An 18817-nucleotide genomic window follows, 5' to 3' on the forward strand; every position below is an offset into this window, starting at 1 on the left:
GCCCAGGTAAAAGAACAGACTAGAATAATGTCCAGGAAAGGAGACAAAAATCTACTATTTGGGAGGCAGGGGGCAGGATATTGCCGCATTCCAGAATCGGTGCTGTCTCGCTAGGTACTTGCCTGCGTCCCACTGCTCAACACAAACAGATGTCCCCTAAAACGCTTCCCACTTTCCAGAGTGGTGGCATGTTTTGGTGAAGTACTAGAAGGTTGTTTCCTTTGGATGAGCTTGCAATGGAATGGCTGCAGCTCAGTGGCAGAGCTGTGCTCCTTGAATTCTGCTGCCCTCTGCTGGGCAAACATCTCCTGCTTCCTTAAACAGCTCACCCATTCTCCACTATTGTTTCCTTGTGTATTGAACTCACTCCCTGAGCACATACAGTGGTACCTCGGGTTACAGACGCTTCAGGTTACAGCTCTTCAGGTTACAGACTCCGCTAACCCAGGATTAGTACCTCGGGTTACGAACTTTGCTTCAGGATGAGAACAGAAATCGTGTGGCGGCAGCAGGAGGCCCCATTAGCTAAAGTGGTGCTTCAGGTTAAGAATGGACCTCCGGAACAAATTAAGTTTTTAACCCAAAGTACCACTGTATGTGGTTCTGCTTCTCTCCTTTCTCTTTCAATCCCTCCTCAAAACCCACCTTGCCCTCATGTCTTTGCTTTATCCTCTTGCTCCTTTTATGAACATAGGGCGCCCTAAAGTGAATCAAAACTTTGGCTCATCTGCCCCAGCCGTACCTACTACGCTAAGGCTGTGCACACACCATACATTTAAAGCACCTGACTTCTCCCAAGCGATACTGGGAACCGTAGCTTGTTTAGGGTGCTGGGAATTGTAGCTCTGTGAGCAGGGGTGGCGAGTTCCATTTTGCTGCTGGAGGCGAAATGGGAAGTGCCTGCCTGTCTCGCCACTGCTGCCTGCCTCACCCTATTGCCTCTGCCACTGGCAGAGAAGCGGCGCTAACATTGGCACCCATTGTGGACGAGATCTCCCCAATTTCAGGGGAGCTCTCGTGTGCTCTTCCTCAGGATTCTATTATTGGGAGGGCTGGATAGGAACACAAAAAGAGCCTGCAGGATCAGGCCAGTGGACCATCTAGCCCACCATCTTGTTCTCCCGGTGGCCAACCAGATGTTTTTAGGAAACAAACGGACAGGATCTTGATCCTCCTCCTACCCCAGACCCCCAGCTTCCTGGTTGCTAGGTGTACGAATACTCTAGAACTCCCAGGTTCTATGACACTTCTCTGCAATTCTGACACCGTTCATGTCGCAGGCAGCCTCATGGCTCAGGCCCACCCCCTGCCACATGGAACTGGCATCCCCAAAAGGAGAGAGATATGAGATATGAGCCAGCCTGGTCTGGCTTTTCTTCTTTGTCTAGTGCTGGTCCTAGAAGGTATGTAGAGGAACCCGTCTCCCTCAGTCCCCCAGGCTGGGATCAATGCTAGTTTCTTTTGCCATTCATTTGTTAATTTCTGTACCACTTCATGCCAAAGTTTTAAGCTTCTAAGTGGGAGGTTGCAAGAGGTGGTGGTGGGGTCATTGGTGGTGGTTGTGTTTGCCGTTGCCTTCCATTCAAACTCTGATTTTGCCCCTTGCCTTCCAGCAGGTACTAGTGGGAATTTCCTCAAGCCTCTCAGTGAGTAAAAGTGCTTCTTCTTTTGATTCCTCTCCTATCTCTCCTCCTTTCTTCTGACCCTGAAGTGCTGCTCTCAAAAAAGAGAGAGATCAAGGGGCTCCCTCCTGAGGCAACAACAAGAACCACAGCCTCAAGAAGTCCAACACTTAAAAGCAAGTGCTGGAAGAATTTGTGTCCCTCCAAATGTGTCCCATCGTCCCCTGGACAATTGACCAGGCTGGCAGGGGTTGATGGGAGTTGGAGTCCAACAGCATCAGGAAAGCCACAGGTCGTCCCACCCGGCTTACAATGTCCCCCCCCCTTTGTCTTGCCTGCACTTTCCCAAGCTTCCCTTCACAGCCATAAGAACTAAAGCAGGGATAGGCAACCTAAGGCCCGGGGGCCAGATGCGGCTCAATCACCTTCTCAATCCACCCCACGGACAGTCCGGGAATCAGTGTGTTTTTACATGAGTAGAATGTGTCCTTTTATTTAAAATGCATCTCTGGGTTATTTGTGGGGCCTACCTGGTGTTTTTTACATGAGTAGAATGTGTGCTTTTATTTAAAATGCATCTCTGGGTTATCTGTGGGGCATAGGAATTCGTTCATTTTTTTCCCCTTCAAAATATAGTCCGGCCCACCACATGGTCTGAGGGATGGTGGACCGGCCCACGGCTAGAAAAGGTTGCTGACCCCTGAACGAAAGGCTTGGCACCGATTCAATTTGTTCCAGTTGTAGCTAAGCCTGACGCTTTCAGGATACTAAAATTTCACATTCAGAACCAATTTTGTGTGGTGTGATTGTAAAAGCCCTGCTTGGCAGCTAAGTGTTTCTGTGATGAAATATGAGGACTACAACTCTCATCATCCCTACCCACTGGCTGTACTTACTGGGGCCAATGGGGGGGGGGCAAAGATTCCCTACTCCTGACTGAGGAGACTGAATACCTTCTTTCTGCATATCCAGCAGGGTTGGCCCTCTCAATAGACAGAGTGAGGCAATCACCTCAGGCAGCTGACTCTGGGTGTCAGGAAAGGAATTGGAAAATTATTTAACATACAGTGGTACCTCGGGTTACATACGCTTCAGGTTACAGACTCCACTAACCCAGAAATAGTACCTGGGGTTAAGAACTTTGCTTCAGGATGAGAACAGAAATCGTGCTTCGGCGGCGCAGCAGCAGCAGGAGGCCCCATTACCTAAAGTGGTGCTTCAGGTTAAGAACAGTTTCAGGTTAAGAACAGACCTCCGGAACGAATTAAATACTTAACCCGAGGTACCATTGTATTATTATTGTGGGATCCTCCGGGTGATTCATTTATTGAGCGTTCATCCTGATTTGCCCACACTGTGTGAACATGTGTATTGAATGCTGAACTTGGGTGCATTTTTGGGGTGCTGCACATATGACATCCGTAGAGTCATAGAATTGTAGAGTTGGAAAGGGCCAACTCACTGCAATGCAGGAATCATCCAGGACAGATGGCCACCCAACCTCTGCTTAAAAACCTCCAGTGAAGGAGATTTATTGTTTATTTATTGTCATGGGAATTATGGGGGAGTCCCAATTTACCAGTGTGGTGGAGCTGTAGGTCATTTATTTGTGAGAGGTGGCAGGACAGAAGCAACCTTAAAACTGGTTGCTTGAACGAATCTCTGTCTCTTTTCTAGCATGCCAACAGGACTCTTCCTTTCAGAAAAAATGTGGTGGCGAAGCAGAAAGTTTCTACCCTCACCAGTGCCAGCAGAAGAAATGCTGTTATAATAACCACACCTGCTACTACCATGCTGTTGATGGTAAGGATGAGCACAGTTTCGTGGCAATTAGCTTATACAGCATAAGTAAAGGCGACTCCCGCACATTGGTTGCACGTTTTTCTTCAAAGTGAACATGTCTCTTTTCAGGGAAGGCCTGTATCACAAGGGCAGCATCTGTAGTACAAACCATTCCTGTATAATTGTCATGGTTCCCCTCTGCCCCACCCCAAGAGGACTTTGGGAACTGGAATTTGATGGAGGTGCTGGCAATGCTCTTGCATTAGCCCCTCTTGCAGAACCAGGGTGTCCTGGGGAGAGAGAATGACTGTCGAGCCATTGTGAGTCTGTGGCAAAAATAATATTCTCCTTCCCTTGACAAGCAGAGACTTCTTGTCGCAGGCATCTGTTGGACAGCGCCTGAGACATCACGGATGACAGGAACAAATGTCTTTCCTCACACATGTCTGTGCCACGTTGTGCTTGATATGAGCGCTCAGTCTGCTGAATCCGTGCTTGGTTGCAATAAGGGACTGGATGAGGGCCAATACACTGAAGTTTAACCCAGACAAGACTGAGATGCTGTTGGTGGTGACCAGTTGAGTGGTGTGCAGATTGCTCTAGATGGGGTCACACTCCTTCTGAAGGAGCCAATTTGTGGTTTGGGGGTTCTCCTGGGCTCACTGCTTTCACTTGAGGTAACAGGTGGACTCAGTGGGACAGAATGCCTTCTGTCAGCTTGGGCCAGTGGCCCATTTACAACTTTTATCTAGACAGGAATAACTGCTTTTGAGCTTTAAAGCCCTTTCTGGCTTAGGAACCCAATGCCTTCTGCAACACTCCTTGCCCCAATATGAACCTATTTGGACCCTTAAAACTACATCTCAGGTGCCTCTCCAGGTCCCCTCACTGAGGGAGGCTCAGGGGGCGGTGACAAGGGAGAGGGCCTTTTCAGCTGTCGCTCCCTATCTGAGGAATGAGCTCCCCAGCGAGGTCCACCTGATGCCTTCACTGACATCTTTACAATGGCATGTGAGGTAAAGACTTATCTTGCCCCCTCCCAAGGCTCTTGATAGACTAAGACTATATTGTTTGTTATTGGTATGCTGCCAAAGCCACAGTGGCTGTTACAGGGGTTGTTGTTTTTTGTTCTGTTTTATGGTGTAATATATCTATTTGTTTCTAACAGTGTCGTAAGTCCTTTGAAAACTAGAGTGAAGATTATGCTGACAACTGTCAGGGCAAATTGCATTTTAATGGCTGCTTCTGTGTAAATGTGTTCATTGTTTTTTACTAGTTTGTCATTATTACTTTCTTTATATCACGATGTTTTTAAATGTCTGAAGCCACCTTGAATCCCATCTTGGAAGAAAGGTGGGATATAAATACATATGATAATAATAATGTCATTTGGAGACCTTTGGGTAACAAGCGACTAACAAATATTTTATTATAATTGTCATTATTATTAATTTTTCTGGGGAGACACACAGGCGAGCTAAAAGTAACAGCACAATCCTATCCATGTTTACTCAAAATAAGACTCATGGTGTCCAATTTGCTTAGGACTGCTGCCAGCAAAGCTCTTTTCATTCAGGCTGAGTACACTTTACTGGCTTACAACGCTGTATGTACACGGCTTCACATACCAATGGGGGGAGTGGACTGACTGCAAAGCACACAGCCTCGTTCTAAGTGGATACAATGAATGTCTGAGGGAATATCCGGCTTTGCCCCCAAGCTGTGCCCATTTGTTTTGACATCTGCCGATAACAGCAGCTGCAATCTTTTTGGGATGGGAGCATCTCCCTAGTACAGGGATTCCCAAACTGTGGCACCTGGACCACCTGTGTTTCCATGGCCTTTGTTCAGGAGGTCTGCAGCCTGTCTGTAAAAATACTAGTGAAAACCATACAGCATTTAACACAGCACATCACAATGGCTGCGACAGGCGGGGGTGGGAAGGATTAAGTGTTCCACCAAGATGCTGGAAAAATTTCAAGCGGTCCAGTCCGTGAGGCAGCGAAGCTTGGGAACCAGCTCTCTAGAAGATGTTCTAACATCATGTGTAGGTAAACCACTTAGAGGTCTTTTTGCTTCAGTAAGCATTATATAGATTTTGATAAGTAGCCTGTGGGGTATGGCGCAGAAAACCAACCGCAAAACTGGGAAAGCCCCACCCACCTGCAGAAAAGAAGGGGGAACTCCAGATGCTTGGAATAGGATTTATTTATTATTATGATTATTTTACTATTAGACTGTCTGCCATTATGTTTTGTGTTATGTTTTGATCATTGATGTTCTGTATTATGTTTTTAATGTTGTACACTGCCCTGGGATCTTCTGATAAAGGGCAATATATAAACAGAAATAATAATAATAATAATAATAATAATAATAATAATAATAATAATAATATTATTCAGGCCCTAAATGCTAGTTTCAAGACTCTGTGTCCTCCACCCAGGCAAGTGAGAAGCTTTATTAGAGTTCAAGGGCACATCCCAGACAAGCAAAACCACCTGAGGGGGTGCGAAGGAGGGCGAGTGAGTGGGGGGAGAGAATCCTGAGGGCCACATTTGCTCTCCCCCCCCGGTCTGAGGTTGCCCAGCCTCACTCTGCATGTTTCAGAACGTATCCTTCCTCAGAGGTGCATTTTTAGCAGCAATCCTGGAGGATATCAGTGACCGCTAGCCATGATGGCGATTTGCTACAAGTATTGCAGGCGTTATGTCCGTGATACCGTTTGCTGGAAATTGCAAATGAAAAGAGTGGCTGTTGTGCTCATGTCTTTCTCGTGGGCTTCCTGCGGGCATTTGGTTGGCCACTGTGAGAACAGGGTGGATTAGGTGGATCTGTGCCCTAGGGCGCCCTCTAACTCAGCCTGGATCAAGCCATGCCATCACCCATTACATCTCAGCCTCTGGGTGAGGGAATCACTAACATCTGCCTTTCCCCCCAACAGCTGCCAGACAACGCCGGAACGCAGGGATCCTTGGAGGGATCTCTGTCATTGTGGCCATCCTCAGCATGTGTCTTTATTTCAGCTGGTAGGTGGCTCATTTTGGCTTCTTTTGTGTACCTAGGTGGGGATCGAAGAAGGATGGGAACATGCACATAAAAACCTGTGATTAAAAAAAAATGCTACTGCTTTACCCAGCCCACTTTTAGCATACTCAGGAATCAAATGTTCTGCATCCCTTTTGTAGAAAATGTTATACTTTGTGCCTGCAGAACCTGACCATTGCATTTGCTCACGGTGCGTTAGGACAGCCATTTGTGAATTCTCAGGGTGGGTTTTTTAAAACCCTAAACACTGAATCACAGAACTGTGGAGGTGGACCGGGACCCCAAGGGTACCATTTAGTCCAGCCCCCTGAAGTTCAGGAAGCTCAGCTTAAGCATCCATGACAGATGGCCTTCCAACCTCTGCTTAAAAACCTCCAAGGAAGGAGAGTCCACCACCTCTCTTGTGGGTCTGTTCCACTGCCGAACAGCTCTTACCGTCAGAAAGTACTTCCTGGTGTTTAGCAGGAATCTCCTTTCTCGTGATTTGAATCCATTGGTTCTGGCCCTACCCTCTGGAGCAGGAAAAAACAAGCTTGCTCTGTCCTCCATGTGACAAGCCTTTAGATGTTTTGCTAAAAGCCCAGCCAGCTGCTTTATTTTGTTATGATTGATTTGATCAGCGAGGGAACTTTGGTGCTTGTATGTGGGATCAAGATGGCAAAGAATTGGTGGACAAAGTGTGAGTCTTTAGCTTTATTACCATTGTATTTGGGGAATGGAGCACTGAGGGGGTTGGAGTGCCTACGGCTCCTTTTGAAATATCATGCTTCTGCCTTTTTTCCAAGAGTGAAAGTTCTCAAGGGTTAATGCTTGATTGAGAACTGTTTTTTAAAAAAATGCTTTTCTCATGGTAGTGATATTACAGGGTGGCTGGGGGTGGGGGTGGGATCTGCTCCAACCGCTCGAGATCTTGTTTTCAAATGTATGGCACTTACTATTTTTATTTGGGTAAGATCTCAGCCCCCCCCCCAAGCCTGTGGTTTTGTTAAAAGTGAAAATATCGTTCTTTGTGTTTTGCTAGAATTGTACTGTGGCCTGCTTTGCAAGGCGAGGGTGAAAAGTTATAAAGCACTTCCGCAAATTTAAAATGCTATTGCAAAAAGTTGGAAGCTGCAGAGGTGGTTCAGATGAGAACGCAGTGGGCGCAGCCTGTGTATCGTAAAAGAGCATGGATTACTCTCTCCCTGCACGACCCTAGCAGACCCCCACACACTGGATTTGCTGAGCACATGCATGTAAAGTCTAATGTTTATAGGCCAGAAGGACCTGGTTGCGTCCCATATTCTTTTTATTTCATTTTTAGGTTTGCTTGGTTTTGCATTATTTCAAGCGCTGCCTTCCCCACCCCTTTCAGAAGGCCCCACCTAGTTGCCCTAAAAGGTCCAGAGTCCGCCAGCCGCCACTAGTCAGATGTTTCCCCACCCCCATACTAAAAACTGCCCTCTTCCTGATATTGGTTATGAGTTTGAAATGTAATAGGGAAGATAAGAAATGCATACTGAGAGATTGGATTGGAAAATTTTCAGACAGGATTGATGGAAGTCAAAAATTTGAATAAGATGTAAAACTATGTTTAATTACTGTTGAAAATGACATGTTTTTAAAAAAACCTAATAAAAAATTATGTTAAAAAAACTGCCCTTTTCCACAATAATATGGGAGTTCCATAGTACTTCTAGTCTAAGCCCATAGGCGGTCCAGCTCCCTTTAAGAGAAAGAAACCCAGAAACCTGGATCTGCCAAACCTCATCTCACCTTCCCAATCACCACTCACTTCACCTTTATATTCTTGTGGCCCGCCTCCAATACCCACCTGTAACAAAGTACCTAATTAATTTTTTTAACCTGACAGGGGAGGCCCCTTCCTGCTTGCTGTATTTGCCACCACCCCTTGCCTTGCCTCAGTTTCCATCCTATGGTGTTTCCCTTTCCACATCTCCCCTCCCCATGCCTGTTTCCTCCTCAAGACCACCATTTGTTGTCTCTTCCTCAGCTTCTGAACCCACAAAAAGGTGGCAAGATCTCCTGCAATATTGCAGCTTCCCACCACATGAACAACACACCTCCCCACGCCCCACTGTCTTGCTCACCACAAGGGCAACATCTCTCCTCTTCCTCCCTCCCTCTTTCCTTTTCTCCTTTTATTCTTTTCTCTCCCTCTCCTGCCAGAAAAAGCCTCCCTCAGTGTAAGGGAGAAAAGCTACGTGTCACACCCCACCCCCCAAGTCATGGTAGTGAAGCCCCCTCCCCCATGTGCCCCTTTCAGTTTGAAATGTAACTAGTAAAGAACCAGCAAACCAGAAATGAGTGGAGATTTGTAGTGAGGACGTACCCTTTCCCCTCCTTCTCTTCACCATCTTTTGTGATTTCTCTCTAGAAAAGCAGATCCCTTAACTCACGGGTGTCAAGCACAAGGCCCGCGGGCCAAATCCGGCCCGCCAGACCTCGTCATGTGGCCCGTGTAGCCACCGTTCTCACTGCTGTTCTCGCCCGTCCAGTGCACCATTGCCTGGTTGTGCGCCACGTCGCCTTTCAGCACGAAGGAGGTGGCGAGCAGAGAAGCCGCCTCCGGAGGTCCCCCGCCGGCGCGACCCCGCAGGCCGCCCACCTCGTCCCACGGGCTGCCGCGTCTCTGGCGGCCGCCCCGGTCCGGCGGCCGCACCGCCCAGGAGGCGCCCAGCACGAGCAGCAGCAGCAAGCGGAGCGGAGCTGCCCGGCCGGACGCTCCTCCGCGTGCCCCGGCAGCCGCTGCCGGCACCATGCTCGGTCTCCGCTGCGCCGCCGCCGGCGGGCAGGGATGCGAGTCCGGCAGGCGAGGTGGGCGCGGAGGCGGAGGACAGGAGGGAGCGAGCCGAGATGGAGGCGGGAGCGCGGCGCGGACGCGCGGCGTGGGAAACAACGTGCCAGCAGGGCTTCCACGCCCAGGCAAGGCGCAGCGCCACCCTCTGCCAGCGGGCCCCACCGAGCCCCGGAGCCCGACCGGCCGCCTTCCCTGATGGCTACTGGCAGCAGGGCTGCAGCGGGCGCGCCGGAGCAAGTGGACGGGAGCCCGGCGCCTGGGCAAGCGAACGTCTCCCTCAGCCTTGGCTTGCCACGGAGGGCAAGGGGAGGCGGCTGCCTCAGGCAGCAGGATCCACAGGGGCAGCTCGGCGGGTTGTGGAAATGTACTTCCTCCACCAGCGCCAGATTTGGGGTCGTGTGGGCGCCTCACCTGCCTCAAGCCAAGGGAGCACAAAATAATGATAACGATGCCTATTTATTCTATTGGGCGGGGCACCAAATTTTGTCCTCACTCAGGGTGGGTGCCATATTACCAAAGTCTGCCCCTGTCCCCCCTCAATGGGATTTGAAATCCAGGGATTTGAAATCCAATAAATTCCTAGGAGTGCCCCTATCCGTACTGAGTAAGCCCCTCAGCCCCTAAAAGCAGACGATACCAACTTTTCAACATTGTGATAGTGATGTTGTGATACGGTAGCGATATATTGCAGTGTTGAAAAGCAGAGGGAGGAACAAGCAGCATTGGCCCCCGTCAGAAACTGGGGTGCAACTGGCACATCTCCCCCCCCACAGCGCCTGGCACAGGGAGGAGGCAGCAACAGGCGGAGAAGGAAGAGAAGGCGCAGACAAGCCCCAGCCACAAGACGCAGTCCAGTAAAGGTGCCCTCAGACTGGGCCTGCACAATGTTATGATACATCACCACAGGGGCAGGCTTTAGTAATCTTTCATAACAGGGGTGTCAGTCTGAATAAAATATTGAGGGGGGGCAGGTAGGCCCCACCTCACATCATCATAATCATAATTTATTACTGGTCAAAGACCAGCTCGAACCTCACATAATTTATCACATGCCACACACACCCCATTTAAATGTCAAAGCCCATCAACTTCGGGGGTCTCAGCCTGCTCAAATATTTTAGGCCAATACAACCGGCCCTTTGAGGGTGACCAAACTGCTGATGCAGCCCCCGATGAATTTCAGTTTGACACCCCTGCCTTAACTCTACCGGTGCAACCTTCCTCGGGTTAGGCCGAGCCCCTCTTGACTCACCAGTAACGCTACTCCACACGGGTTCCTGGCCTGCTTAGGAACACAACTGTTGTTAAAGTAGCTACTTTTTTTCCTGGGAAAGGTCCTGGGCCTTGTCCATGACCGAGTGTGGCAGTGGGGTTAGCGGAGCTGTCAGAAACATGACAGAAATATACCACCAGTGGCCTCATATTTTAGCCAAAGTTATTAGAAAGGCTCCCTGTCAGAAAAAACTAGGGTACATGCAGAAGAACGTGATTTCAGGGAGCAGCCTGCTGTGGAAGAGCAGATCCGTATCTCAGTCGTGAAGCATCATCATCTCTCATTCACCCCTTTGTGGAGCAGGCCTGTGCTGATTGCCAAGTCAAAAGCCACCTCCCTCATCCCATTAGAGCTGTTTTCAAAGGGTAAAAACACTGAGAAGAACAGATAGATAGTGAAGCAGCCCCCAAACACTCCTCTCCCTGAGATCAAGAATCTCATGCTCCAGATAAGGGGGGGAGAAGCAGCCAACTTGAATAATAGAAGCCAGGTGTATTTATCAGTAGAGGAGGGAATGTTGTGGCAGGGGGGTAGGGGAAGCAGAGCTCACCCCATAGAAAACCCTACATGCATGCACCCACTCCTGCATGCCATAGGAAATCCGCCTCTCCCTTCCTCCCTCCCCACGTTCTGATGTGCTTCTCTCCCACACAGGAAGTTTAAGGAGTTCCAAGTAAAGGAAAGAGAGCTGGAGAGACCACGGAGCGAGGGCGAAATGGCCGATTATCTGGTCAAGCTCCTGGACGAAGAAAGCGAAGTGGACGACGCCCTAGATCACAGGAACCCCTGGATGCAAGGAAATTATGTGGAACAGCCGCGCTGGAGCACAGAAGCGAGAATGGGAAGTATGGAGGAGCCACCATGGAGTGCAGAAATCACCCCGGAACCGAGCCCAGGGCCAATGCAGCCAGCGGAAACCCTGGCGCTGCCCCCGGCGGCGCCCCCAGAACCCCCGCCAGCCCCGCCTCCAGCACCTCCGCCAGCGCCAGCCGGGGAACCTCCACCCCCACCACCTCCAGCACCCCCGCCACCTGGGGCACCAACCCCAGCAGCATCTGGGGAACCACCCCCAGCGCCTCCACCACCTCCGCCACCTGGGGAACCAGCTCCGGCGCCTTCTGGGGAACCACCCCCAGCACCTCCACCTCCGCCACCACCTCCGCCACCTGGGGAACCAGCCCCGGCGCCACCCCCACCACCCCCACCCGCTCCTCCACCAGCATAACCACCCCATATAGCACATATATATTTATTATCAATAAAAGAGTTTAGTTTCCCCAGCCTCTGGTTATTGCTGTGGTATCTAGACCCAATCCCCCTAGAATCCTTGGTTCCCTGGGAGAGAAATCAGGAGTCCCAATTCCCAGCCACCTTTGACAATCCTCCCATCCATCCCAGCTATACTTTTCGATCCCGTTTTTCTGCCCTTGTTACTTCAAAAGCTTTGAGACAAGAATAAAGGACGTCACTTTCTCGCCCATGGCCCCGCCACTGAGTAGGAAGCCAGAATTTCTGTCTGTTGTGCCTTTGTTATGGGCCCTGGTTCAGAAGGGGTGCCCACCCACATTGCAGCAAAAAGAACAGAACGGAGACCTTGGGGATGGGGTGGGGGGAGGAATGCATTATTGAAATGTATGTAAAGCAAAATCCACACAGAAACTACTGGATGAAGGTGGGCGCAGCTGGCGAAGAGATGAGTCTAATATCCCTTTCCTGGGATATGGTCAAAGGTCAGGTCCAGTCCCAGGAGAACATCATCCAACCTGGCGAGTCCATTCATTCATTCATCCCGCAAGTGGGCCAGAACATCCTCCAGTTAATGGCAAGCAGGACACCTGCAAGAAAAGAAGAACTGGGGGTTGGAGCAAGAATGGAAACAGTGGCAACAGCTCCCAAGTCAAATAGGGGGAAGGGGAGAGGCACTTAAGAGGGTGGAAATGAAATTCAGGCGGTGGCATGTCGGAGTCCCCTGCCCCGGTCAAGGATGAGAAGCGCCTGGCACTCGCATGAGGTTTTGTAGCTGTTAAATTTGTATCCTGCCTTTCCACCAAATGGTGCTCAAGGCAGCCAATGACAAAAATGCAAACCTAGTAAGATGCAACAGAACACAATAGAACATAAAAGTTGAAAGGAAACACCACAAGTCCAGTAAAACAGAACTAAAAACAACCAGGCACAACGGTTTTTCAACGTATTTGCAAGTCAGCTGGTGGGCCAAAGGCCTGTCTAAATAAAAATGCTGTTGACTGCCAAAAGAAGGGCATCAGAGGGTTCCAGATCCAAGGCTCCTGCCTGAAATTGCTGCCCAATGTGCTCCAGATGTTGGTGGGACAGGCGGGAAGGCATCTGAGGCCTTTAGCACCTGTGCAGGCTCACAATTTAGTAGGATTTTTAAAAGCCTTGCTAAAAAATGGAAAACAGGTGGCAAGCCTACCCCATCCACCTCTCAAACAGAAAACAAAACTGAGCTTGTCACATATATAGCAGGAATGATGCTGTGTTCAGCATAGAAGGGGGTCACCCTCGCAGTCCGCCAGAGATGCCAGGATGGGTGTGTGTGTGCGTGTGTGAATGTCAGAATTGTCTCTTGTTTCATCCAGATTAAAAAAACCAACACCCAACAACACCTGCTGTCTCTGGTTTCAGGCCATGTTGTGTTAAAAGTTTAATGATGATACTGAAAGAGGAACAAAAGTGGAAAGGGAAGTTAAAAGGCAGATGAGAGAGCAGGGCTGTGGTCTGCAAAGGATGTGGAAGGACAGAAGCTGGCCTCTGCCGGATTAGACCAAGGCTCCACCTGGGCCATCCTTTTTGGCCAGGTCACCCCCTCCTGCCTTGCACCTGGTATCATGTCTATGGTGTCAGGTGTGGGATAGATTGGCATAGCAAAAGGGGTTTTTCAGGCACAGACGATGGACAGCGCCTGTAAAGCCCTTTGCAAGGAGGCTGAAGTGCCGACTATCAGCTGAATCAAGTTCTTAAGATTCTAGAGTCTAGACCAGGCATCTCCAAACTCGGCCCTCCAGATGTTTTGGGAGTACAATTCCCTTCATTCCTGACCATTGGTGCTGTTAGCTAGGGATGATGGGAGTTGTAGTCCCAAAGCATCTTGAGGACAGAGTTTGGGGGTGCCTGGTCTAGACTAGGTGCCCTGTTTCCAAGGCTGCCTTGGGAAAGATCCCAGCAAGGCATATGGCCTTCCCCCCTCCCCCCACTGTGTCCTCCAGATTCTGGTATATATTGCCTCTGAACATCGATGATTCATTTAGCAAACATGGCCAATAGACCTGTTTTCCACGAATGTGTCCAGTCCTTCTTAAAAGTCATCTTAGCTGTTGTCACATCCCAAAAAATCTGCACAGCAGGCAGGAATCTATCAGATGCAACTTCTTCTGGCAGAGAGATAGTGATGATGAGCAAAGTTTTGCTAGCTGAATTTTTGTTTGCTGCTCAACGTGAAAGAACACACACACACTTGCAGCTGGTCGATAAGGGTGACTGGGGCTCTTTCTCAGCTCTCCAGGGAAACGTAAGTGAACAGGTAATAATGCTAAGCATCTGCTCTGCCATTGAGCTACAGCCCATTCACAAGATGCTGTGGGTCAACAAGGCTCCCCTTCCATTAAGGCTGTGGTTCCCAAACTTTTCCCTGCCACGGACCACTTGAAATTTGCTGAGGGTCTCGGCGGACCACTAAATGACTTTCTGCCTGTTGTAGCATTTGCAACTTGCTTTTGCTAGAGGCCAGGTGATTTTTTAATCATAGTTTTATTGCATCTTTTATTTCTTAGATAATGTATTCTATTGTACTGCAATTTGAATTCTATGGAATCCAAGTGGTAATGAAATAAAAAGTAAAAGGAGCAATAAAGATATGATTAAAAATCAATGTATTTAACTCAATGGATGTGCCTTCAAATTCAGAGACACACCACGGCCCACCTGAATGAAGCTTGTGGACCACCAGCGATCTGTGTTGGTTTGGGAACCCTTGCCTTAAATGATCTGCAGCAGAGCGGTGCTGGGGTTGGCAGGCGCAGCCCATCGAGGGAAAGTGTGGCTGCTCACAGTACAAATCCAATCTGTCCCAGAATAGCTGCTGGTTCGATTCTCACACAGTCACAAATGCCTTGGGGGAAAGTCTGGTTGAACTCCACCTCTTTCCTGCTAATTGTAGATCAAAAGGATGCCAAGGGAGCAACTGGTCCAGGTTAAAGCATGCACATCCCACAATATTAAAGGATTATGACCGATTGGGACAGACATTGCCTCAACCAAATCATCCAGATGGCCAGGAAAATAAAACTTCAAAAACACATAACTCCTAACGCCTTTTATTAGCAAGCTGGTGTGCAGAAATCAGCAGGGGAAGATTTTCACGGCATGAAAGCGAAACATAATCGCCCACCTGATGTCAAGCAAGCTATTAAAGGCAGCGGGTTAGAAAGTCTGCAGCTCTTGAGGCTGTAGAGACTTGCCCAAGGAAATCAGAGCAGGACACAGGAAGGTAATTTATACCAAGGCTGGGTTCACACTCCCATGTACAGTGGTACCTCGGGTTAAGTACTTAATTCATTCCGGAGGTCTGTTCTTAACCTGAAACTGTTCTTAACCTGAAGCACCACTTTAGCTAATGGGGCCTCCTGCTGCCGCTGCGCCACCAGAGCACGATTTCTGTTCTCATCCTGAAGCAAAGTTCTTAACCTGAAGCACTATTTCTGGGTTAGCGGAGTCTGTAACCTGAAGCATCCATAACCTGAAGCATCCGTAACCTGAAGCGTATGTAACCTGAGGTACCACTGTACTGTGCACTCACTAGGTTTTCAGTGCTGGTTTTTTAAGCAGAATAATAGAATCTGAGAATAATAGAATTGTAGAGTTGGATGGGAGCCTGAGAGTCATCTAGTCCAACCCCTTGCAATGCAGAGATTTCAACTAAAGCATCCATTACAGATGGCCATTCAAACTCTGCCTTAAGACCTCCGAGAAAGGAGAGTCCACTACCTCCAAAGGGACTCTGTTCCACTGTCAAACTGTTTACACATGTATCTTTGATGGATCGCTTCTCAAGCCACCTTCACACCAACTGGTTCTCTAGCCAATTTGTGAACCCCTTTGCATCGTGCAAAGGCATCCCGCCCCGCCAACGCCTCCTGGTGTGAACACAAACAGAAGCGAATCTGACACTAATGAAGCAGCGCTGATGTGAACAGTTGGACGGCGGGGAAGAGCCACGCAAGGCGTTGAAAACGACGGCGACAACTCCACTGCGCCCTGAGCCTAGTAACGTCAACACACCCCGAGCGGGAAGCACCACGGGACCGGTCCATCTAGTCCAATACTGCCGACCCGGACTGGCAGCAGCCGTCCATCGGGAGACGGGGCGGGCGGGCAGGGCTGGGCATTACCTCGTCTAGGCGGCTTCCCGGCTGCTCTGCATCGTCCTCATGGCCAGCCGAGTGTCCTGGCGCCGGGACCACGTCCTGGAGATCTTCCTGGCCAGGCGGGCCAGCGTGCCGCCCTTGGCGCCGTAGTCCCTGGCCAGCTCTTCGGGGGCGATCTCGATGTTGCCCGTGTACCACATGATCCAGCCCAGCAGGCTCAGGAAGACCAGCACGGCGCCCGAGTAGATCAGCAGGTCGCCGAAGTCGCGGCCCCGAAGACGCAGCCGCGCGAAGATGCCCGTCAGCAGCGCCCCGGTGCCCGCGGCGTCCATGAGCACCGCGAAGGCCAAGGCCAGCCGGCAGCGGCCCAGCCCCGAGGGGGAGCCCATGATGGCCGGGGATCGGCGGCGCCCGTCGTCCAGGGGGGCCGCGCGGCACGTCGGGGCTGCTTCCCAAGAGGGAGGAGTGGGGCGAGCTTCAGGATCGGGAAGGGCGCTGCAAAAACGAAAGTGCGGGGTGGTGGGTGGGAGTTTTTGGACGGCGCAAAAGCTCCCAGGTCACAGCGAGGCAACCCGAGAGGGCAGGAAGAGGAGGGGAGCCGGGACGGTGCCCTTCCAGGCAAAACCCCGTCCGGGGAAAGGGAGGGAGGAAGAGGGCGAGGAAGGACAGCGGGGAAGGTGGCCCGGGCAGGAAGGAGGAGTGGCCCAGGTGAGAGAGACCCGGGAAAGCGGCCCGACCAGTTTCATAAGGGGAGGGACCGGCAAACAGGTAGTAGACGTATCGGCTTGGCTGTGCTCTCAGGATCCAGGAATCCAGGCTCTCCAAGCCGCCTGCCGACCTTGAGCTAACCTGTCTCCCCGCCTAATTTGGGAGTCCACGATGCTTGCTCGTTTTCTCTCACTGCCCCACCTCCTCCCCAAGAATCTGTCTCTCACTTGGCTTGCAGGGGACCCAGGAGTCCCCGTCTTGTCCTCTCAACCCCGTTCCCTTTTCACCATGTACAGAATTAGTCATCAACTCATGCACGCACTGCAATGAGCCCAATCATAAAGGCGCAAGAGAAGCTTCCTGCTCCCTTTTGCGCGGACAGCCAACCAAGTTGGAAGGGGTGTGGCGGGTGGCGGTGCTATTTACAGCCCTGGGTGTGCAGGAATGCATTGTGTTTCTGAAGCCGCCTTTTGTCAATGATGCAGCCCTGCAGGAATAACTGCAGTCAAGGCTGCATTCCTAAGCGCACCGGCAAGGGCCTAACGCCCACTGAACTCAATGGGACTAGCTTAGGTAACATACTGTATAGGTACAGAAAGGTAGCCGTGTTGGTCTGCCATAGTCAAAACAAAATTTTTTTTCCCTTCCAGTAGCACCTTAAAGACCAACTAAGTTAGTTCTTGGTATGAGCTTTCGTGTGCATGCACACTTCTTCAGATACACTGAAACAGAAGTTGCCAGATCCTCCATGGTTTTAAGTTTGGTAATGAGTTTTTAAGTTTGGTAATGAGTTGCAATTCAGAAGCTGCTGAATTGCAACTCATTACCAAACTTAAAACCATGGAGAGACCTGGTCTGAACAAAGACATTGGATTCTTATCTCATTATGTAGCACCCTGCTTGTGGTTAACGCTTAGCTGGAATGAAATATTCAACGCAGCAATAGAGAAATTAAAATAATAATTTATTTGTCAGACAAATAAATGAGAGGCACAGTGGTATATGGTTACCAAGCTCTGGCCTGCCTTCCTGCCCTTATGGCCAGCACTTATATTCCCTCAGCTCAGCCCCCTTGCTCCTCCTTTGGCTGCCTCTGTCCAATCAGCCTGGTTAAAATTCCTATTGGCTGTTTGCTAGAACCAATCATAAAAGATACACCCATTTCCTATTACCTTTTATGGGAGACAAAGAGCTATATTTCCTTCTATTTATAATTGGCAAATAAATAGCCATTAACCTCTACATGGCACCTTAATTACCAAATAACCTTTTGCCCTAGACTAGGCGCCTTAACTAACATTTCATCTTTTGCCCTATTGCCCTATTCACTCCAAAACAGATGGTGGCTAATTTTATCTTTGGAGGTCATTAAGCAGAGGCTTGACAACCATATATCAGGAGTGCTCCGATGGCGTCTCTCTGTCTGGCAGGGGTCCGGACTCAATGGCCCTCATGGTCTATTCCAACTTCTTCTATGATTCTATGATTCTATGAAATAAGAATCTTACTTTCTAAATCCTTTGCATAATTACATTTAAGCCAATATATTTCATACATATATAGTTTTTTTAGAAGAAAGGGAACTTAGTAAAAGCTAAGCTAAATTCTAAAGATTCAAAGCAGTTTCAGAGAGAGAGAGAGACCTCTTCCCTTGGCCAGCTGCTGTTTGTATTAGCTCTTGCCCTTTTAACCTTAGGAAGATGTGGCTCAAGTTTAATGGGAGGCATCATAATTAATTACTATTTTTGCAACCTTGATTGTATTCTATCATTTGTATGGTCAGTGTGACCTTTTGTTCCCAGGCTTTAATTTCCTTTTACAACCCTGAGACACTGCTATAAATCAGGGGGCCCTTGATCAAGAAGATAAACAGCTGCCAGAGTATGGTTTCTGCCTGGCATGAGAGATACAAACATTTACAAATATATTTCTTTAAGGTCATTTTTAGAATACAGGAATCTGATCAAAATATAAGCCTTGATTAAAAATGCAGGCTATGATCAGATGCCTCATTCCCCCCTTTCAAGCTCAAGGACCTTCCCAAGTGTCCTTGATAGCTTGATCTTCATCATATTCCTGAGGTAAAGCTCTGTATAGGGCCATGATATGAGGTAAAGTTTCATTTGAAATCATCTTGCTAATTGTACTTCTAAAACATGAAATGATACATGGCACCATACACAAAACCATTACTACTACC

General features: G+C 49.3%; 2 protein-coding genes across 4 annotated transcripts; one reads left to right on the forward strand and one right to left on the reverse strand.

The window, feature by feature from the left end:
- The first annotated feature begins 1250 nt into the window (after positions 1 to 1250).
- LOC128400429 (uncharacterized) lies at positions 1251 to 11805 on the forward strand. Of its 2 annotated transcripts, none has more exons than XM_053362617.1 (5): positions 1251 to 1403; positions 1614 to 1646; positions 3300 to 3425; positions 6349 to 6433; positions 11180 to 11805. In XM_053362617.1, the coding sequence occupies exons 1-5, from the start codon at positions 1352 to 1354 to the stop codon at positions 11748 to 11750; spliced, it is 867 nt and encodes a 288-aa protein (XP_053218592.1). In that variant the 5' UTR covers positions 1251 to 1351; the 3' UTR covers positions 11751 to 11805. The 2 variants fall into 2 exon arrangements, with proteins under 2 accessions (XP_053218592.1, XP_053218593.1); XM_053362618.1 differs by having other exon boundaries at positions 1617 to 1646.
- A 322-nt stretch (positions 11806 to 12127) lies between these two features.
- On the reverse strand, positions 12128 to 16951 carry TMEM238 (transmembrane protein 238). 2 transcript variants are annotated; one of them, XM_053362625.1, is made up of 3 exons: positions 16845 to 16951; positions 15934 to 16404; positions 12128 to 12360 (listed from the first exon to the last, which is right to left on the reverse strand). In XM_053362625.1, exon 2 carries the CDS (start codon positions 16296 to 16298, stop codon positions 15939 to 15941), a length of 360 nt encoding a protein of 119 aa, XP_053218600.1. In that variant the 5' UTR covers positions 16299 to 16404; positions 16845 to 16951; the 3' UTR covers positions 12128 to 12360; positions 15934 to 15938. The 2 variants fall into 2 exon arrangements, with proteins under 2 accessions (XP_053218600.1, XP_053218599.1); XM_053362624.1 differs by having other exon boundaries at positions 16759 to 16926.
- Positions 16952 to 18817: the final 1866 nt, after the last annotated feature.

The sequence above is a fragment of the Podarcis raffonei genome, chromosome 13 (assembly GCF_027172205.1).
Source record: "Podarcis raffonei isolate rPodRaf1 chromosome 13, rPodRaf1.pri, whole genome shotgun sequence".
Classification (NCBI taxonomy): Eukaryota; Metazoa; Chordata; class Lepidosauria; order Squamata; family Lacertidae; genus Podarcis; species Podarcis raffonei.